Source organism: Camarhynchus parvulus, chromosome 1A (assembly GCF_901933205.1).
Source record: "Camarhynchus parvulus chromosome 1A, STF_HiC, whole genome shotgun sequence".
Taxonomy (NCBI): domain Eukaryota; kingdom Metazoa; phylum Chordata; class Aves; order Passeriformes; family Thraupidae; genus Camarhynchus; species Camarhynchus parvulus.
In genome coordinates this window covers 23233853-23256579 of record NC_044586.1, presented here as the reverse complement: position 1 = coordinate 23256579, position 22727 = coordinate 23233853, and the positions used below count along the sequence as shown (strand labels likewise).

Genomic DNA, 22727 nt, shown 5'->3' with positions numbered 1-22727 from the left:
TGATTTTTCATCGTGCAGTCACACCTGCAAGTCATTGATCAACAATTTAGTGAACATCTACACCAAAAATAAGTGCCCGCTCAGATCTTTCATTTCGTGCCCCAACTCCCATATCTCCTGTCTTTTCTGAGCATTGAATTACTGGTTTTGTCACTTGCTGCACCAATAAATTTCAATCCAAAATGTAGAAGCAGCACATTTTTTGGCAAGAACCTCTGCAACCTCTGTAGAAAATGGATACGACTCCTGATATGGCTTAGGCTTATCCAGTTAAAATGTGTAGTGAGCCTGTGGGGCAAAGTGTGCTGCTTCTTCTTGCAGGAGGCTCCTCAGGATGCATCATCTGCCCAAGGGCATTAACATGGAGCAGAATTCATAGTTTCTTTCTTTTACTTGGGCTAGTAAAGTAGATACAATGTTTTTCCCTGGCACCATGTACTATTTACTAAGCTGGTATCTCTCCAAACTAAGAGCAGACCTGCAGTAGTTGCAATATGGTGGTTGCTAAGAAGTACTACGATTTTTTTTTGCTCGTCAGTGTATTCAGGAGAGATGAGATGTGAAGAAGAAACGTGCAGGTCATCTTCTGTCAGAGTTTATTGTGCAAATAACAGAATCAACATTCTTTCAGGCGAACGAGGTTTGAACTTTCCAGCCTGCAGTTTTGCCATCTAAAGTTCTATTGGCCTGATGCAGCTAACAAGAAATGTGAAAGAAGTTGGAAATAAGGAAGAGGATATATTGCTTTGGGACATAAATTCTTTGCAAAATTGACTGTGAAAATTGGTGCTTTCTTGACAATCTTATTTTAAAACTGGCTTTCAGAAATAAACAGCTGTAGAGAAAACCTTTTGTAAAAATATAGCTTTTTGAGAGTTTTCAATAGAAGTGCCTATGATGGACTTTTCTCCATCACAGGGACAGGAATCATCTGTTGCAGTCATGCTTATAAAGACCTTGTTCTGTGGTCTCTGTCCCCAAAGGTGGCTCAAAGGCCTGTCACCATTCTGAGGGTATTTCTCATAACAACTGCTGTACCAGCTGACACATTCAACATCTTTTTGGTAACCTTCCTCACTGAAACACTTGTCAGGCACAAACATTGTGCTGCCCAGCTGGCTTGCTGGGGGCAGAGCTGAGTGATGCTCTCTGGGTGATGGAAGGAAGAGATCCAGTTTTGACTTTTCTCTGGTTGGAGTTTCTGTAGCTTCCTGCTGCTCCATGTCACTCCAGCAGTAAGTGCAGGGAGACTACAGCTGTGTTTTTGTAGGAGTAGAATGTGGCAGTAGATATGATTTTTGGTTCCTCACCTCTGCAAATCTCACAGCACTGCTGGCAGCCAGAAGCTCCCGTTGCATAATTTGATCAGTATTGCAAGCACCATGTAACCTGTCCCTGCAAATTGTTGTGTGTTCTGTTTCTTATTTTGGGGGATGTTCTTTTTAGTCACTTTCACCTTCCTAAGCCTTCATGCCTCTTTCTGTGTTACATTTAGGTGTGAAGGTCCTTCTAAGGCTGCTTGCAGCCCTTTTTCACACTCTGATGGGAAATTCTCCCTTTTCAGAAGAAGAAGACAACATTTTAGAAGTAGATGCTAAACTAACCGTACCTTTGTGTCTCTGAGAGACTCTTTTACTGCTGCTAATAATATCTGTCACATTGGCTGCAGGCAGTGCAGAGGATTGGATCTTTAGGACTGACATGTGACAGTGAATCTTAACTACAGCTGCAAACGCTGTCCCCTGCAGCCACCTCCCTGCCTCAGTGCTGGAGGAACCACAGAAGGGAAACGTGGCTGCCCTTCCCCTGCTTTTGTTCAGGGTGTGAGTGAAAACCCACCTCCATTACCAGTTGGAGAGAATCTTGAAGTGTGTGTGATCTGCTGCCGCTGGCAGTCCCCTCTGTGCCCTTCAGCAGAGGACTGAGCCAGCAGTAACACTTCAGACATCTGCAGAATTTGTCCACCAGTCTGAAGTCAATGCTCATGCAGGCCATTCTGGACTGCTGGGTTTTTTTGGTTTGCTGATTGATTTGTTACACAGAATTATATTCTTTAAATATTTATAGCTGTGATAGCACATTAGGCCTCATAGCTCAAATTCTTCAGTGCTATGGATCTTCCCTCATGGCAAAAACCATCAATTGTGTAGTCTAAAGTTTTTTTGAAATAAAGTAAATATCCATTAAGAAATGAGGTAAAAACCTGTAGATAGATGTTGTATCATCAGTGAAAAGATTCTGAGGGACTTTGATGTGCTTTTTATGTGTAATGCAAATTCTGGGGCTCAGCTTCCACACTGGGCTCCTGTGGAGGAACTGATTTCTAATGTAGAATGATATGATGGGCACAGCTGAATCTTGCAACTTTTTTTACAAGTAGCATCAGAATTCCAATAGAATTTGTACTTAAACAATAAAGAAGGTGTCAGATTGTTGGAGTGCAGAAGCCAGGATCTTTATTTGAGCCTCAGATGCCATGACTGTGGCCAGTGTTGTTAACTACCATGACTTAAATATGGTAATTCCTTGTAGTATCCACCTGAAATTCTTGCTAAGAGAGAAAGCTGGGGCTTGGATAGAACTGGTGAAAGGAATGCTGACTAGATAGGGAATGCTCTGAGTCTTCCTTGTGCATGTAATAGGCCCCTTGGACAAAACCACTTTTGTTTTGTGTCCCACAAAGTAACTGTCAGCACAGTGAACCAGTTGAAGCAGGGAGATGCTCAAGCTAGCTGATTTAAAATTATAAGGCCCAGCTTTCTGAGTTCCCTGTTATAACTAGTTAATTACTACTTTTAAAGAACTGCTGGTTTTATATTTAAATTTGTGAACTTCTAAGTAATTTTTCTACTACTTGTGGTAAAACACCTTCACTCTCATTTGCATTTGGTTTCAGTAAACCAAAATCTTTAGGTGGTTAAAAATCCAAAATGGTCTTGGAAATACAGAATCATTCCATGTTTTAGTGGAAAACCCCAAAACACAGCTCATATGTCGAGGTGTCCCAGCTGAAATTTTGCCACAGAAATTCTGTGGTGTCTTGACCATGAGATGATTTCTGTGAAGGGAACTTTCAGCCTCTGTCTGTAGAGGGTGCCCTGTGGCAGAAGGAAGGCTGAATCACTGGGCCAAACCCAGTCTCAGAAATGTTTGAGGAAGTTTGTGACCTTGATCTGTGAGGCTGTTTGTGCACTGGAGCACTCTGCTGGAGTAGAAATTCAAGTATGGGAGGCGAATTATGAAGGAAAAGTATTTGACCATATCTCCTTTGCTGCAAGGAGAATGGAAAGATTTGCTCATCAATTTTAGTGTTATAAACATATCTAATCAATCATGTGTTTTATGGATGTGTCTGGGCACTGTCTCAGTGCTTGATTTCTTTCTGCTTGCAAGAAACCCACAAAAACACATCCCTTGAACTCAGAGTTGTAAATACAATGAAAAATTGTTCAGATTCTGACATACCTCAAAACATTTGATTTTTAAATTCTGTATAGTTTTTGGAAAAAAAAATAAACTCCCGTGTATCATCTTTATGGAAAATGAAATGGTTGGAGCTTTTTCTTCTTTTAGGCAGAGATACCCCTAACTTTCCAAGAAAAAAAATTTAAAGGGTTTGAACTTGCGTTTCCCTTGTGTAGCTCGCCTTTTGTACTGTCACCTTAGTAGACAGCTGTAGATCTAATTGTCAGGATATATCTACCCATTCCTTCTTTTTTCTTCATTTGTCCCCATCTGCCATGTCATATTAAATTATCTGGGAGAATTTCTTTCTAGAGTCTTCTTTGCAAGCTGGTTAAGGGCAATGTTAGTTCCTCCTTGTTCATTGTTTCATGGAAAAATACAAATCACTATAGACTGTGACTCAAATTTACACAGGGAAGTGGGAAATTCTCTGTGTTTTTCCCTCCTCTTCCAGCTCTAAATAGTAACAATTGATATATAGATGGCATCAACAAGTACTGATTACAGTTAATATTTACTGTATTATGATACCAGGGTCAATTTTAGGTAGACCTTTCCACCTAGGTATTTTGTTACAGGTCATCTTGTTGGATCATGCATGGTAGCCAGATTCCATGGATATGGATATGTGCCTAGTTACTCACATGCTTAGTTTTCACCTAGCCAGTACTACTGAGACAAAATGACTTTATAAGAATCAGTACCCTGCACAGAAAGCAAACCAACTTTTCCTGTTGACAAGCTTGTTGTGCATTTTTACATGTTGCATATCTTACTAAATATACCATATTACATGTATTTCAGGTGAATTTCCTAAAGTTGTATTTTAACAGTTTCAGCAAGTGCTGAGATGGATTACAGGTGTACCAAGATTTGATGGTTAAGAGTGGGCTTCCATGTATTCAATAGAAACACTTCTGTACTAATAGTAGTAAATGTGTCTGGTTTTAAAATTTTAGTATCGAAGAAGACAAAACTGGCATTGCATTAAAGGTAGCAGTGAATAAAATGGCATTAACTCCCCTTAAATCTTAAATGTTTAATGGAAGTGGCAGAAGTTAAGTCATGAAGGAAAAAGGTAAAGGTAAAATGCACAACAACTGCTAGTCTTAATTTTAAATAAACATGAAAATAATCCTGCAAAATGCAGCATAACTTTCATGGTGATAATCAAGTTGGCATTTATCTGGAGGCATATACATGAGTAGCTCCTGTGAAATAAGCACATTCAATTGTGTGCTATATTGAGACCAGATCTCAGAAGTAACCAAGTAAACTTCTGAGGCTATGAACTGGTTCTTCCTCTAGGATCTCCACATTTTACCACCAAAGCCAATGCTGACTTGAGCCTTGGAGTAACTGTTCTGTCCTATCTGGATCTTCCATCATATTATGTCTTGGTAGCTGGATGGTGCTACTGATTTTGTTTGTTTTATAGTACTGTGTCCTAACAAAACTAAAATTGCTGTAAATTCTGGTTTTATCTTCTAAGTACAGTTTTAAATTAACATTAATGTGATGTCTGCATTTATCAAATTTGATACTAAGCCTCAGAAATGGCCTGCTGAAGTAGCTTGTTATTCTGTGCTCTGTGTGAGCCAGCTACCTTGTGGTAATATGAGAATGGAAATAGATCCTTTTGCTTTTGACTGTGTGCTTCTGATTTCATATTCTTTAGGGACCACTTTCCTCTGTAGGTTGGGATTTTGAATTCTGCTAAATTAGCTGTATCAAAGAATCTGTATTTGTCTCCACTAGGAGAACTACTTAATGCCTCATAACATTGACTCATTAAATGATATTCCATCATCCTTTGAAAACATATTTTTGCATTTTTCCTATTTCATATTTCTCTTCTAGTGGCATCCTCCCAACAATAAAAAATATTGTCCTGAATCTGTTTTGTTTTTGTTGTTGTTTTTAGCCAGAACCGGTCTTCCGGAATTCACTCATATAGACCATCAACAGGCATGTGTAAGCTGCATGCCATGTTAGTGATTTTTTATGACCCAAGAATATTTTGACCTGTAGATGCTTTGAAGAGTGTGATTTTATCAAAAAACAAGTCCTTCTTGTTCTGAGAGCGACAGTCAGTTAATTTTCTCTTTTCCTTTGTCTTTTTATGCTCTTAATTGACCAGCCACTCTTTTTTTTCTGTACTTTTCAGCTGTTTTTTAAAGCAGCTGGGCATTTGAGAGCCTGAAGGCCTTTAGAAGTACTGGATAGTAAAGACCAACTCCAGTGTGATATGCCCTCCATTGCATCCTTGGAGTATTGCTAGCACATCCACTGTGATGTATTTTGGAAATTGTTGCTTTGGAGGTGAAGAAACTCTTCTGTTTTTTAAGAATCACTTGATAGAGGGTTTAGGTCTACCTCAGGCAGAATCATACTCCTGTTCTCATCTGTACAAATGTTTAATGCTTCCTAAGAGCTTCCTAAGAGGATCAGAAATAAGAGATGGTCATGAAAAAAGGTTTAAGTTCTCTATACAAGAACTGCCTGCGATGCAGTGCTCCCCAGACTGGTCCAAGACACCTTTCCATCTCAGCATGCTGCAGCAGGATGTGCTGATTTCTGCATTTCTGTGAAAAAATCCTCTTTCATCACTCTCAGAACCTGCAGTATGGAACTGCTCCTGATCCCAGTTTTGCTTCCTGTTCAGGATCTGCTTCACAGACCTCCTCTGTGGGTGCAGGGAGAGTGGTCCCAGTCCTGCTTCTCACAGAGGGAAGACCACAGCATGAATATAAATAAGTGGCTTTTGCCTCTAGTGTGAAAGGTTGTCGTAACAGTTGAAGAGACCAAACCAAATTTTCTCTCTATTCTTTACCCTTCCAAACTCCATTTTCTCCCTAGCATGGTTGCTAAGGAAGAGCAGAGGAAGCTGCCTGCATTTTAATAGCAGCCCTTGCTGCTTCAGTAGAGAAAAGACATAATAGAATGTGAGATAGTCTCAAACAGCAAAGAAATAAACTTCTGCTTGACTTTCTCTTTGTGTAGACTTTCTTCAAGCTATTCTTTAAAATGCATTGAGATGAGCAGAACCTTATGGCTGCTGCTCCCAACAACAGTGGATGCTTGCAAATTGTGAGGATCAACAGTGTGTCTACTGCTTCTCCTTCACCCCACAGAGGGACCTGAATTTTTGGCATCCCCTTTCCAGGGTAGCAAACTGTCATATAATCCCTGCAGTTTGGGTGTCATTTACAGTCTGCTTCACTTAAATGCTTCTCTGTTAACTGCACAGTCTGCTTGAATGCAAAGCCAGCATGTATTCCCCATCAGCAGTGGGGAATAAAATGGATTTAGTGGATTAAAATGCTGTTAGGCTCAGAAAATTGCCTTTAAAAAAGGCCCAAAAAGTTTGCTTTTCTTTGTTGATAACCCCCATTCTAGCACGTTCTATGTGGTGTGGGGTATGTTGTCAACAGCACCAGAAAAATGCAGCTCTAAAACAGAAAAAGTAATCCAACTCAGCAATTTAAGATTGAAAATTAATTTTGACCATTGTATTCTCACTCAGTGATCACAAACTATCACAGCTGTTTTTTCTTACACCTTCTCGTGTACCCCACACATAATTTGGTACATGAACGGCCCTTGGCTGCTTTTGCACAGAAAGGTGTTGCAACTGGAGTTTTACAGATGCTGCCCTTGCTGGTGAATCTAATCTGGCTTCCTGTTGAAGCATGAAAAAATCTAATGCAAGTCAACATTTGTTTTGTAAGCTGGCACACCTGAAAAATGCTGAGAGACCATTTTTTGGTGTGAGGGAAAGGTTTTCTTACCACATCTCCAAGGGACTAAATTCAGTAGGATATAGCTGCCACAGAAAACAACAGCTACTGTGCTGCATATTCAGAAGCTGAATTTGGCATTTGCTTCTGGTCAAATGTGGCTATTTAATCAGAAAGTAGGAAAAAAATTCTCTTCTTAGTGTAATTGGAAGGACTGCTGGCTGAATGGTAAGTGGAGAGGTGGCTTCATCCTTCAGGGCAGTGGTGACATGGCACTGTGGTATTTGAGGTAGAGGCCCAGTTCTGCACAAACAGCTGTGCTAATTTTTTTCAGCAAATACTCTCTGTCATCAGAGTTGTCTTTTATTGTTGCATATTATAATTAAGTTGCTTGCATATGGTGTTATACAAACTGGACTGAAAAATTGGAAAGTATATGTGGGCTGAGATGGTGGCCTAGAGCCACATCTCCTTAGTCCATAGTCTGTGACCCTCACAAAGCAAACCTGGTCAGACCTGCTCAGTGCTAGGCCAGTGAAAATTCTCTTGAAATTCCTTTGACACTACAGACGGGTAGAGGTGTTGAACTAAGTGGCAAGTTCTTATTGCAGCTTGTGCTGCAATAGCGCTTCCTTGTGAGTTAAGAGGATGCTGTAGCCACTCAGTGCTTTCAGAATGGGCTCTCCAGAGGTGCTGAACAATGTACAAATAAATGAACAGTAAATTGCTTTTTACTGTCTTTACTTACGCTTGCACTTTCCTCAACTTAGATAATGAAGTTGGGCTAATTTCACTTGTTCTTCAGTAGTTTTGCTGCCTAATTATATGGTTTATTTATTGGGTTCCAAGGATGAATTCTTCTGTCAGGCAGACTGCATTCACTGAATTTACAAAATCGAAAAATCATGTCTGTGAGCATACAGCCTTTCTTGTTAATACACAGTTTGTGTCTTGCACTCTCCCATTTGAGTATCCCAGCCCGAATTCCAGGGAGTTCTGCCTCCTTCAGTCCCTCTATAGGGTTTCTTTTGGCTCTAGCAGCCTTCCTTCCTTCCTGATCTGCGCTGCTGCTCATGCTGTCCTAGTTGTAATCCACCATATGGCTGTGCTTAATCATTACCTTGGTTGGGTGACCTTAAGTATCGCTTGGGATTCCTGGCAGGAAAGGTTTTGCAGAAATGTGAGCTCAGAGTCCCTTTGGTAGTAAGTCTGTATTCAATATAATGTGCACAAGGTCTCACCACAAGATGCAGTTCCCAGCTGTGCTCTTCTTCTTGCTACTTTTTAAAAAAACAGGAAATACAGGGTATTTTATTAATTTCTTGTCACAATCCTGTCCTGGTATGTGAGACAGTCTTTGAAAAGAGATTTTAATTTTACTTTTCTCTGTTGAAATGCTGAGATGCAGAATCTGCAGTCTAGTTTCTGCAGTAGTTCTAGTCACACTACTAAATGCAATGTGGTTTAGAAATAGAAGGGCAGGCACGCTGCTCCAGATTTAGGTAATGAGCTGCAAAAAACAACTTAGCTCATCATAGACATTTATTCTTGCTTCTGCTTACTACTAATGCATCCCTGAACTACCACCAGAGTTGGAGCTGTCCCGAACGTGCCCCTATGGGTGCAAGCTCTTTATATTAATTATATACTGTTAAAGCTGAGCTGCCACCAGCTGTGAGTAGCTGGTCCTGGAATATGCCTGTGGGTTCCTTGTTGAGAAAGTTTTGTGCTAAGACAAATACAAAATAATCATGACATGCTGTATTTACTAATAGAGTGACTCTGTTGGTACTAGCTGTACCACAATATTATTTGTCATTTAGTACATCCCCCACCAGTGCAGTTCTCCTCTACCCTTCTTAAACTGCTGGCAGTGGTCCTCCATCCTAGCTCCCAGATTTCTCTGGAATGTTTTACTAATTCTTGGAATGGTCCATTAGTGATATGAAAACATTGTTCAAAATTTAATTGGGAACGTTTCATACTTGTGAAATAAGTTATGCCCACCTTTGAGTGGGAAAACCTGACAAGGATACAAATCCCACAAAATATTGCATATAGTAGAAGGGCACCAGTTTGGAAATTATTTTCTAGCCAGCAGTTATAAACTGCTTTTTGTATGATCTGATTTATTCTTAATTTGAAAATTAACTTACAGGTTAAGTACAGGGATAAAGGAAACAGAACATTGTCCATTAGTGACTGAAAGACTTACACTTCATTCTGTCCTAGAGTAGCTTTGAATTTCTCTGGTCATTCTATACCTTTGGCTGAGCTCCATGTACAACAGCCTTGGACTGGTGCTTGGGACATCTGTTAATCTATATATAGGATTCACACACTTGAACATGTAAACAGGTGATCTCCTAAATATATGAAATGGCATTGGGAACTCCAAGTACTTAGTTAAGCCAAAATGTATTTAGGAGTGAACTGAAATAATCCCTTTTGCCCTCCTCCCTGCCAAAAAATAAGCTGTATTGGGGAAAAAAAGGACTTTATGGCTGATTATAACTTGTGCTTAATACGTATGTGTATACATTCATAAATCCCAGGAATTACTTAGTGCTTATAAAAAGGGTCCTGAAAATTACTTTTTTTCCCTCTGTTCTTCAGTTTAGTTCTCTTGACAGTTGCTAGTTTCTTGCTGTTCTGAAGGCACATAGGGTTTAAAAATAAAAGGTGCATATAATGGGTAGAGAAAAATGGTAACTAATAAAGAAATGGTAACTAATAAAGAAATAAGGTATCTTTAGAAAATTTGCAAGGGAAGCTGCAGTCAGGAGGGGAATTTTAAGTCATTTGATGAGGTCTCTAGCAGTCTGACTGAGAGTCATTTTTAATAAATCTGGGAACAGCAGGGAGACTTCAGAAGAGCAAAAGACCGAGTGAGTTTTGCATCACTGCTGACAAAGGGTGAGTGAGTAAAAAGTGGCTCATCTACTGTCAGTTCCAGGAAAAAATCTATGGAAAATTTGATCAAGAATGTAGGTGCTATAAGAATAGCAGTATAATCACACTGATCAGCTTTTCAGTTTGTGAAAACAGGTCTGCTCAAATGTGATTCTGTCATTTGGATAAGTGAAATGTGGTTGCTAGGGGTTTTGTCTAGGTGCAACAGACTTTTATAACATCTTTAACTTAGTAGCATGGTGTATTTTGGTTTTGAGAAATATATTTGAATTTAATGAAGTACTGCTTAGTTGGATTAAGAACTGGTTGTAATCATAGAAAGCAGAAAAGTATTTCTGGTGGAGCTCAACCCGGTGCAGTCTGGAAACAGATGCAAGACACTGTAACACTGTGGACAGAACAAATACTAGTGGAGGAAGAAATTGTGACATTAAAAAAATAGTTTAGATCATTTCGGCAAACTGAGACAGTTGAGCAAAATGCACATTTATGCAGGTGACAATACAGATGTGCATCCAGGAGCAAGAAATGCCAGCCACACCTGTGTGGGGAGTTTTTAGCTGAAAATCCCTGGCTGGAGGTGAAAGGGAAACAGTAGGTGTGGTTAGAAATGTGAGGGAAGGTAGATGGTTGTAGCGAGTGAGTGGCAGAAGGAGCTAACATACGTTACTAGGTGTGTAAACAGAAGGCAGGAGTAATAATGAGACTGCTGGGGAGATGGACCTGCTGCTATAGGTTTGTGCTTTGCCTGTATACATTTAATAAGATGTGCTAATTTAGGGATGGATATATGGGCTCAGTAGGGGAAGTAATGCCATGCAGAGAGATTCAATGGGCTGCTCCTAATGGGGCAGAAATCACTTAGTGGCGGTGTGCTGTTGGAGGGATGAAGTCCAACTCCCGCCTTCAGTGCTGACAAATACCAGGGCTCCTGGTTGTTCCACTACAGCTCCTGGCTATGTGGTCATCCTCTTCAACTCACTAATGCAAAAACTGGTGCCTGTTTTGACTGGGCTGTGATCTTTGTCCGTGAGTCCAGCCACCAGTCAGGGGGACATGAGAGGTGACGGGGAGTGTGAGAGGTTTGACACTGTCTCTCTCAGCAAGGTGTTAGATGTAGTGCCAGGTGTTAGATTGAGATTTGGATTTTGATAACCTCAAAAGGAGCCCAGCAAATGAGAAGCTCTGTGAGCAGGCTGCCTGTGAGCTGTGCTAGCCCTCCCACTAGCACAGAAGTTGAAGTGCGATCTCATGCTGGGTGGGAGGAAGAGTCTGGAGCTACCACTTCTGTTTGCAGTTTCACAGCCAAATGAAGGGCCTGTTCCTTCCCCTCTCTGTTCCCTCCTCCTCCTTCTGGCTCTTGGCTGATCCCACACAGAATTACCATGGTGCTCTGTACATCCTCCTCCCGTCTCACTTCCATGTACTAAAAGAAAGTAATTTCCTGCCCAGGATGCATATATTAAGAAATCATAGTTTGTCTTGAGAAAGAGAAGAGAGGTAACTTGTTTGCACTCTGTGTGCACAGAGGTATTTCCACTGGTAGGAGGTATTCCTCTCACTGTCATAAACAGTTTCAGAGAAAGGTACATCAAGAGTCAATGGATTGGAAGCCAGAAAAATCCAAGAAGAAAGTTAAATGTGATTTAAGTGAGGGTGATTAGGTGCTATGGAAACAAATATAGAAAGGAAGAGATGGATCTCTTTTTTTATACATATGAAGACCAGAACCCATATTGGAAGATGTATCTTAGTGAAATGCAAACTGCAGATAGGAGGTTGAAAGAAACAGGTAAAATGTGGTGATGTCTGTAAGTAGACAAAGTGGCATCTTCTTAAATTTTTTGATCTCTACTTTAGGGAGTGTACAATATGAATTTGGATATAATGTATGAAATTAATGTACTGGACAAACAAAGCACTTAAGAAAGGAGACATAAGGGTTATGAGATAATGAGATTGCTGTAGAGCAGTTTTGCTCTGTTGTGGTTCCACAACATTCGTGTGGACTTTCATTATGTGGGCTATAAAAAAGGCAAAAGAGAAATTCAAATTAGAACAGGGGAGATGAGATGCATTGCCATTCATTTTATAATATTTTACATTGAGCATGCTTAGGAGTTTGGGCTTGATTGCAAATGAGATTCAGTGATACTCAGGTTGTCCTATTTTGAGATGTGTGTCACATTCATGTGAATTTTTTCCTCAGTTTTGAAAGGTTGCTTTCATATGGAAGGTGTCTTTGACTGTAAGAACAATCTAGAATGTTGCTTTGATTGTACAGTTTAAAGGGAAGCTGCTGTTATAATCTAAATGTTGAAATTATTACTATTCCAGGGATTTGCACTAAAAAAAACCCCAGCTAATTGCATTTCACACAGGTCATGAATATGTTCTGTTATGCTGAAATAAATAGGAAAAATTCTAGTGATAAGGGGATTCCTTTTGTAGTGGAAGGACGCTTCTAGATGTATCCATGGTATTTCACTTTCACAAGACATTTCTGAAGGTGAATTTCTGAGCTGAGGAAGGAAATCAGCCTTGTAATTTAGAGTAACGACCAACAATTTTGACATATCGTTTAATCTGCACATAGTAATTAGAGTTTTCAGGAGTCATTAGCAGCTGGGGTGTCACTCCGTGTTCACTGGAGGACTGTCAGCTGGTGTTTCTCTTTGTTTGTTTTTTAATATTAATGGTTTTGAAAGCAGTTGGTGCTCTAGAAAGAACTGAGAAACAGGCCTGGCTTTGTGGATTTTTATCACCCTGCCAAGACCCTGCGCAACTTCCTCTGCCCCTGGCTGCAGCAGCCTACGGAAACCTGACTGCTGGGGGCCACTTCTGCAATTGCAGCAGGGCAGGGCGGCAGGGTGGGACGGGGGGGTCTTTCCCTTCTGCTGCTCACCAGTGCCTTGGCATCCAAAGAAGAAAACAAGATGCATTTGAAAATGTCTCCTCAGTTGTTTCTTGCACTGATGGGTTTCCTTCTCTTCCCTCTCTCTACTGTGCAGTGCTGCAGTTGAAGCTCCAGCAGCGACGCACGCGGGAGGAGTTGGTGAGCCAAGGGATCATGCCGCGTAAGTACCACTTCATTCTTTGCCCTGCTGGTTTGATATATGTTTTTTGGTGGGGAATGGTTCCCATATGATTCAAAAGGTCAGGCTCTCTGCTTCTGCACGGAAAACATCATGTGTGAGAGCCCCACCCTGTCCCACCTAGCCTGGTCCTTCTGAAGTGTTGGTGCCGCCTCCGATTCTGAAGAAGAGAGCAATGGCTGCAAGTGTAACTGTACTGCAAAACGAGGCTTGTGTATTCATCTCAGTGCACAGTCTTCTGGAGAACATACGATGTTAGAAGTGCCTTAGATACTTGACCCATGCTGGTAATCACTCTTTTAACAGGCTTCCTGCCCTTGCAGTTTCTGTTTTTACAGTGTGGCAGCTCCCCAGATCTCTGAGGCACTTGTAACTTTGTGTGTATGTATTCCCTAAACTGACCAAAACCAGGCATGATGTACAAGATGTTAACCAGCAAGGGACCCTCTTTTATGTTTGTAGCTAGAAAACTGCTAGAATGAGCCCTGTGTCATTGGGTCATTGCCCTTCTTGCAGGCAAAGGCAAAATCTGTGCAGGCAGAGAACGTGTACTTTTCTGGGTAAACAGGATCTACCCTAAAGCCAAGCTTTCAGTGTCAGAGTAACACTGGAGAAGGTATTTTTCTGTTTTGCTCTCCTCCTTCCCCCAGAAATGCAAAAAAGGTGACAAATAAGTTTTGTCATGCTTTGGTACCTCTGGACTAGATGACTTAGAGGTAACAAATTGAAGCAAGACCACACAGCAAATGTGTTATTTTTGAGGTCCTCTCAGTTTCACGCAACAGCTGTAGTAAAATGCAGTAGATCAGATATGTATTTTCTTCTTTCAAAAGCTTTCCTGCTGCCATGTTTCAGAAGCTTTACTTGAAGATGGTGTAGTAATGAGGATTTTCTCATTTCTTCTGTTTCTGGGGTGCACACTGTAATATGACACAATGCTGTGACTTAGACTTTGCTTTGGGCTGAAGGTTAGACTGTCAGCTCTGTGTCTGAATGAACCTGTCAGCAGCACTCTGTCAGCTGGAGTGGCTTACAGGATGGCAGTAATCTTCTTTAGGAGGTTTCTAGGACCCCTGCTTAAAATTGTGTTACCAAAGCAAAAAGAAAAGATTGTGCTGTCTGGATATATCATAGCTGTTGTCTGTTTTTTAATCTGAGGACCTTGTACTTGAGCTTCTACAGAATACACTTACTTGCTTTTGGATGAAAGATTAGTGTGCCAGTGACTGCCTTTTTACTAGTGCTTCTCAGAAGAAAGTGTTCCTGACTTCTTTGTGGTGTCCTGCTTTAGGTGGATATGTATGCAAATACTTCATTAGCTTCTGTTCAGTACTGGCTTTCTTCAAAGTGTGCCTGGCCAAACTTGTGATTCCTGAGAGGGTCTGTTTTCAAGGCCTTTTGAAAATTAGGCCCTTGCAAGTAATTCAAGTAAGGCATCCAGAATAATTAGTGAGTCTTAAATTTATTTAAAACATAGTGTAAATTACTAGTCTTGGCATATTTGTGCCTTTCATTGCTTCATTTGTATCTCTTACATGTGAATTTTGTGATGGACCAAAGAAAAACACTTTGTGAAAATACTGGCAGCACATTAAAAGGTCCTTTCTGCAGTGGAGAAAACCTACTTTAACACATCTGTTCTAAACATGATTTGAAATTAGTTTCTCCCAAGTAATGGTATCATTTACCCATACCTGCCAGCTGGAAATAACCACACATAGGGAAATATTTAAAATGTAATTTGCCTGGGCAGTTTTTGAAGAGAAGATCAGATGTGAGATAAATTGTGATACGTAAAGAAAAAAATCCCATTTTTAACCTGAGAAGTACAGAGGATGACCAGGGACCATGTTCTTCCAGAAGGCACCTCAGCACCATGACAGCTCTACATCTACTTTCAGGAGTTCCAGAATAGACTTTTTTTACTGCTGGGAATGTGCAATTATCCTGTATTATTTCTTCCTTTCTTCTGTCTGGCCTATACCTCTTGTCTGTGAAAACACTGAGGTACTTAATCTTGTCCTGCTGTCATCTGCTACTGGACATGGCTGTGCTGGACTTGTGTGTCCCTCTTGAGTTTGTTAGCCAGGAATCAAGCCCCACACGGTCCTTCATGATGATTCAACAAAAGTATAAAAGCTGGAATCCAGAGGATGCTTTAGTGCTGAACTAAAAGAGCTGGAGTGCTCTTTCCATGTCAGATGCTGGTTGGCTTCTTTTCTTTCCTTTATTTTCCATCTGGAGAGTCTTAACACTCTTGAGAGAGCTGTGAGGGTTGCAGTTCTATCTGCATTACAGCTTGTATCAGGAATGTGGTTTTGAAGTGAAGCCCCTGATTGCACCTGCCTGCTGTGCCTTGCTTTGCACCATAAAATGAAGTTTGAGAGCTGGATTAAATTGGAATGAAAGTAAAGTGGAAAATATTCTGCCTAGAGCTAATATGCATTCAGCCCATGGGAGCAGACTACAGCTTGTCTGGCACCACACCTCCAATTCACCTTCACATCCAGAGTGGGGATGTCACTTCCTCAGCATCAACTTGGTTTCTGTTTTGGTCTTACTGTGCTTTCCTCTGTGTTCCTTTGGATTAGCCTGTGCTACAGATCAGTTCCTGTATATCTGGAGGCAAACAGCCATGGAAAAATCCCTGAGCCAAGTGTGGGAGAAGTGAAAGGTTTTGTTTTACATTACAAGCTATGGTACTGTGCAAACTCCCATTGGTACCTTTGATTCTCCTGACTGAATCTAAACCCCACATAAGATTTATTCTGCAAATTGGTGCCCTAAAGGAAATTTCATTGCAGGCTTCCATCAACACAAGGTTTTTGGACACTGTAAATATGAGGAGTGGGAGATGACACATTTGTGTCACCCTTAAGTGAGAGTGAGAGTCATGCTACTCCTGCTGTGCTTGTTCATAACAGAGCTGTGAATTGCTTACTTTGTCCCATGTGGAATTTTGTTTATATGGTAGGGTGGAAAGGCAAATGTTTCAACATTTTTTTACCAAGTACACTTAATCTCACTTAACCTTCCCAACCCACCAGCCACCTACAGTGGGGCTTTGCTCCACTGAAAGATTAGTGTATTGTAGTAAGAAATACAGCATTTACAGGCAGTGAAAGAGGATTCAAAATAATTGCATTTTGTGCTTCATTAATTCTTCTTGCTTTCTGTTACCACTTTGTGTAACCTTTTACTAGTAGCAGGATTCATTAGTTCAAGATTAAAATTCTCAATTGCCCTTAGAAGAATGGTGGGAAGCAAGTCTTCACCTGCAGCTGACATATCTGTGATCACAGTTAGAATGACAGTATCTTGAAAAAAGGAGAGCTGGATTTTTATGTTTATTCAGGTTTTGGCCTATTTTCTAACAGTGCAAATAGAAAAGCCTTTTTGCTATTTGCATTTTTTTGTAGCTGTGCAGAGATGATTTTCATCTTCTTGTCTTCACAAAATACAAGTTATACAAAATCTGCTGTCTATGCTCAACTCTTTGAACTCTGTTGTGCTGTAGAAGAACAGTCAGATGCTGTCATTTTTTAGTATTGAATTTAAAGGCTATGGCTATTGTAAGGTTTTGGGGGGAATATCAAACACTCCATTTTTCACTCTTGGAGACAGTGTTTAAAACAGTAGCTAACGCACATCTGAGTAGAAAGTTATGTGGAAAGTATCTTCAACCAAAACAGCAAAAATTCTTAGGGGAAAGACATTTGGCAAATGTAGCAATACTCTGTTATGCAAAATATGTGGCTCTTTTTCTCTTTTGCAAGATTTAAAGCTTCACATGCCGTTTGTTTTATCCATCAGGATTGTGGTCTTTGGCTTCTGGCTGCAAGCGCTAAACACAGGCAAGAATGCGAGGTCGTCATATGGCACAATCCTGCAGGAAAGCTGTTTTGACCATCACATCTACCCAAGCAGGCGAAGCAGAAGTAGATAATTTCTGAGAATGTGCCTTGTGTTTCTCTGTAGTAGCGCTGTGTGAGTCTCTGAAAAATGACACAGGCGTGCTTTGAAAAGGGCACTGCCTGCACTGCAAGCTAGAAGGAGGCTGCTGTACAGGCTGAGAATTTCCAGGAGCTTCTTTTTCACTTCAGTGTATCTGATCTTTGCCAGTTTTTGTGCCCACATCCAACTCCTCTGTATGTTTGTGTTCTGGGATGCAGAACACGTGGCTGTGTGTAGATCCAAAGGGGATGGAGTTTGTGCATGGAGGTTCTGATGGGAGGGCTTTAACAGATGCTGAGGTGTTTCCATGCCCTAGGTCTGTGCTACCAATGCTCTGATGCACTTTCTGCTGGGATGTGCAGCCTGCTGGATGCTCGAGCTTATTTCAGAGTACAAGAGTTTATTTTATCCTCAGACTCCATGAGGGGAGCATGCCATGGTTCAGTTCCAACATGGCACATGATTAGAAATTATTTTAATACAGCAGGCAGTCTAATGATCATCATCTCATTAGGCCTTTCATAGCACTTGCTGCATTTTTTATTAGCAGTAGGGTTAGTGGACAAAATATTTGTTATACAACTAAAATGCAGTATTTGCCTTTTTGGGAGTCTGTGAGACGTTGCTTAGAATGATTTTTGAAGGAATTGCTATTTACTGGAGACAGCTGGTGATTTAAGAGTACAGAACACAGGTTATGCTTTGGCATATCAGTGTTGATCATCATCTAGACAAAGCTTGTAGCTGCTGCTCTGTTGTGTCCAGCGCAGCTACCATCACAAAAACCTAGGGATCTTTGAGATACTAAATTTGAGAAGCAAACTGCTTGCCACATGTGAGTTTCTAAGGTTAAATCATGTCTCTAGTCTTCAACACTCAACCTCAAGATTTGGCCATACATCCACACTTGTGTTTGTGTAGGGTAGCTAAAAATGCTATTTCTGCTTTAGCCTTTACCTGGTCTAACCAACTTCTCAATTTAGAAAAAAATAATTTTTAAATACTTGAAAATGATGCACTTCTAACTTTATTGCTGCATGGCTCTGTAATTAATATTTATGTTAATATTTTCTTATTTATTCTTATTTCTAATTATGAATCTTGTTGATTTAGTGTGTGTGTGCTAATTGAAGGAGACCTGTCAGCCTTTGGTTCCTGTTACACACAATAGCTACAGTAGAACATACTAAATTTCAGAAACAAAACAAAAGCAAAAAAAAGTTTTGTAAGTTGTTTAACTGTTAATTGGGAAGTAGGAGCATCCTTCTGTGTTTGTCAGAGAAAGGAGAGGCAGCAAGCTGTTGGAACATGGCAGTAACCTACAGGTGCAGTACAGCTGTCATCGTGCTGGTGACTTCAGGGACAATTCTTCATGCCTCAGATATATTTTGTCTACTACATAAGGGCCAGGATAGATGAACTGCTATGCCTGGGTGGAGTTCTACTGACTTGGAATTGTTGCAGTGTGGCTACGCAGCCGACATTTCAAGGTTGTGGAGTGTTCTATTAGAGCTGCAGCTAAACCCATTGCTTTAACACCCTGAAATATCTCTTCCTGCTACGTAACGTGTTCCCGTCATTCTCTCACCACTTTACATACCAGATCTTTGTAGTGACATTCCTGCAGTTTTATGGAATCTATTTATAGTAATAAAGCAAAAATACAAATTTTCACTTCGCTGCCATTGTATGTCTGCTGTTCTGCACATTGGCAGCTGCTTCTCTTTCATGCTTTTAAGCTGGAACTGTAATTTTTTTTTAAGACAAGGAGTTAAAAACATATGTGGACTGTAAATAAAGCTGCAGCTAGACTTTTAATATACTCAGTGTCATGCTCTGAGAATAAGACTGGAACACTAAGCAAGTATTGTAAAAAAAAAAAATTTAAAAAAAGGAGAGGACACTTGCAGCTGTCCTCTACACTTTTTTCTGTTTCTGGTGTGTTGCACAGAAATCTGTAACTGGTTTTGTTTTAATTTGATTGTATACCTATTACTTGTCTCCAGGGAAAAATTGGTGGTTATTTGACTTCGATAATTTTTCTTAGAGCACAATTTCAAAGCCTTCAGGCTTTGTGTGTAGAAGGCTGTCTGTAAGCTGAGAGTCTCATTGTCAGAGGACTAATAACTGCGTCTGCTTTGCTTTTATTTTTAGATGTCTGTCTTGAGTGTGTTTTCCATGTGTTTATATGATCTGTGATTAATAAGACACGATTGGAGCAATAAAGTTCATTGTGTTAGGATGGAAATGTGCTGTTTGCCCTTTCTGAAGCTGTAGAAGGAGGACCATGCTCAGGTGTTTGATAGGCTGCATTTGGTCCTTGATCCCTGCCATGAGAGAAGTTTTAACTCTGCCAGTTGCAAGAAAAATGTAATAGTTCAGGGCAGTAAAGTCTGATAGGCAATACAGTTTTATCCCTTCGTGTTCCCACAGTTGTCTTAGCTTCATTCTTACTTGTTGTCTGGGAATGGTCTCTCCTTTTTGTGACCCCATGCCTTTCTTACCCTGGGCAGTCCCAAAAGTTTTCAGAAGAGTTTGCAAAGGCCAATTATCCATGCAAGGCACAGGCATGAAGTCTGGTCCACAAGTGCATGGATCAGAGGGTTCCTGGTAGAAGTTCCTTGTGTCCCTTTTCCTTTCCAGTTTGGAGGTGGTATAATCCTGATTGTAATAAAGCTTTGCCTTCTTTCATTTCAGGATTTAGGTAGTGTCTTTTGAATGCCAGGAATTAATGGCGATGGATGGAGCAGATTATACATTATTTGTATTTGCTGTAAATGTTTTTTGACACAAAGCTGTAGCCATAGTCATCCACAGATCTGATAATTGTTACCATGGGTGACAATTTCCATTTTGCTTCTAAAGAGGATGAACTTTCTGAGAAATTGCACGTTTGTTAGATTTTAAATTAACTCAGTGTTAGACATTGGAAAAATCTTAGTCCTTTCTGCCAGTAATTTCATGTTTACTGTGACAAACCTTTAGGCTTTTCACACAGTTAATGAAAACCTTAAACTTCAGCTGCATCATCAGTGGGATACTGCAGTACTGAAGTTACTGACAGCCTTGCTGAAAGTGGTTTCTGGAGCAGGGCCTGCTGCAGGTGTTGGAAGCAGCTCAGCTGGGCGGTGTCTCCATGGTGAGAGAGCTGAGGCAGGGTACCACAGTTCCCCCTGCCTGTGTGCTTCAGCAGCCAGGGCAAGCCCAATGCAGGGAGCTGGAAATGGCTCTTCTTGGGGAAAACAGCTGCCTGAGCTGTGCAGGTTTGGGATGTTGAGCCAGGAGAAGGGCTGGCTCTCTGAGGCAGGGCGTCAGGGAGCAGGACCTCAGCTCTGACTTCCACAGCGGCCTCTGGCTCACCAAGTGATCTGCTAGCAGGGACTTCATTTGGCTGCAGTTTTCTGTGTGTGTCTCTGGACTGGAATAGCTGGGCAGTATCTGTAATGCTGTGCTTTGGCAGTGCTGGCAACAGCAGCAGTGTGGGAATGAGCCTTTCTCCAGTCTTTCCTCTGTTTGGGACTAGGAACGCTCATAATCCTTCAGTCACAACAACACATTCTCATTGAAGAGTGTCACTGAAGGGCAAGCTGCATTTGTTTAAATGCCAGAGATGTGTTTCTTACCTTCATAAACATATTTGCATTTACTTTTTTTATGACAGTCTTCATTTTTAATTTTCTGAGTTTATGTGTTTTGGGATTTGAATAATCACGATTTACCAGGCTTCTTTTCCTGTCTTTAACTTGACACTCATATTTTAGCCTTAATCCAAGGTCATTGACCAGTGTTGAGGTATGGTATCAAGAATTCTAAAGTGTGGTCAGTTCTGTGTCCTGAATGAGAAACTCCCCAGAGCTGCAAATGGAGAAGAGGATGCTGATGGAGATCTCTCTTCTCTCAGCTGTGTATTCTCCAGCCCCTTTTTCATATTTCTGCGGCACACAGCAGCAGCTCTTTGACAGTGCCCCACTGGCAAGATGACAACCCCTTCTGTGCATGTGACCCAGTTTTTTAATACCTTTTTCTTCCATGAAATGCTTTTTGAAAATGGGGTGAAGATGAAGGGAGGAAGAAAGTGCTAAAACTGCCTTGCTCTGTAGTTCAAGTTCTGTGTCTCTTAGCAAATCTTACGGGTGGGAGCCCCACCCTCAACCAAGGGCGGAAGCCATCGAGCCTATTTGCAGCACTTTATCTCATCTTTTTACGAAAGCATAGTAAACAAGAGAGAGAAACCAGACTTTGGTTGAGACCAGGGCTGAGTAGCTGCAGCAGAAGGCCTTCTGCCAGTCTGAATTAAATCAGCATGTCTGAGTTTGGGTTTGGATATGTCTCTTCGTCATAGCAAAGGAAGGTTTTTCCCTTAGGAATGAGTCTAGCTGAGGAGCAAAGTATTTGACTCAGTATTCTGAATTTAGCTGTAGCCTTTCTACAAACATTGTGTGTTGTCTTACCAACTGATTTGCAGTTGAAATATCACCTTGTTGTCTATGATGAGCTAGATACTATGGCCAAGGAAAGCTCATGTGCTTCCTCTCCTCTGTCAGTCTATAAGTCTGATCACCTTGAATAGTGATTTACTGATTACAGAAGGCTTTGCAGCCTCTGCTTCACACAAGACACTCGAGCTATGAGGATCTGTGCAGATCCTTTTGCCTTTCCTTCTTCTCTGTTTGGTTCCATGCAAACCTCAGTGTCTTCTGTCAGCTGTATAAGCAAAAGCAGGGTGTATGGGTATTTTGACCTCTTTTTCTCAGCAGTTGGGTCAGTCCCCTTCCCCTGCTGTGTTTCATTCTTAGAGTGTCTCAGTGTGGTTCTGATTCCACTTATTTCTCACACTTGGTGACAGGAACTCAGAGGTCTGCATATGAATATCTTTGAAAGCTTTGCATGGCTAAAATCTGCTTTTGTACACTGTGGGGTAAGCCCTGAACAGAAATGTTTGGGCCATTTTGCCCAGCTTTTTGTCTTGCTGTTATGTTGAAGATTTGGGTTTGATTCCTGGTCCTTGATTCAGTCTGTTGTTTATAGCAGCAGCAGTTTGATGCTTTGCAGCAGTGTCTCAAGGCCTGGCCGGATGGAACTTTGTGCAATCTGGTCTGGTGGAAGGTGTCCCTGCAAGCATAGCAGGGGCGTTGGGACTGCATGATCTTTAATGTTTCTTCCAATCCAAACCATTCTGTGGTTCTGTGACTCATTTGCACTTTGCCATCTGCAAAATGTGGCTTGGACTGCTGGAACACTGAACTCAGGCATTGCAGTTTTGCACCCTGTTTCATGGGAATTAAAACATTCCTTTGAAGTGGAGATTAGCAACTTTCATCTCTGGGCTTTGTATGGGAAGGTGAATGTAGATGGTCTTGTGTGCTGTTGCTTGGGTTTGGGGTCAGATGCAAGAACACAGTTGCAGTGTATAGCTGCAATATTTTTGAAGCAGGGTGGAGGCACAGAACAGTTGCATCATTGATGTGCAGGGAGGTTTCTCATGGTAGCTGAGGGTGTGGCCACAAAGATGCTAATGCTTCAGGAATTCCAGAGATGAAGCCTCAAAATGCTCCACAAC

At 41.0% G+C, this 22727-nt stretch overlaps 1 protein-coding gene across 3 annotated transcripts in view; it reads left to right on the top strand.

The window, feature by feature from the left end:
• MRTFA (myocardin related transcription factor A) overlaps positions 1–22727 on the top strand; it is a 77486-nt gene that overhangs the window by 33939 nt on the left and 20820 nt on the right. For all 3 annotated transcript variants that reach the window (XM_030961096.1, XM_030961094.1, XM_030961093.1), the window contains exon 2: positions 13130–13195. In XM_030961096.1, coding sequence (XP_030816956.1) covers positions 13130–13195 — 66 coding nt within the window. The remainder of the gene's footprint in view (positions 1–13129; positions 13196–22727) is intronic.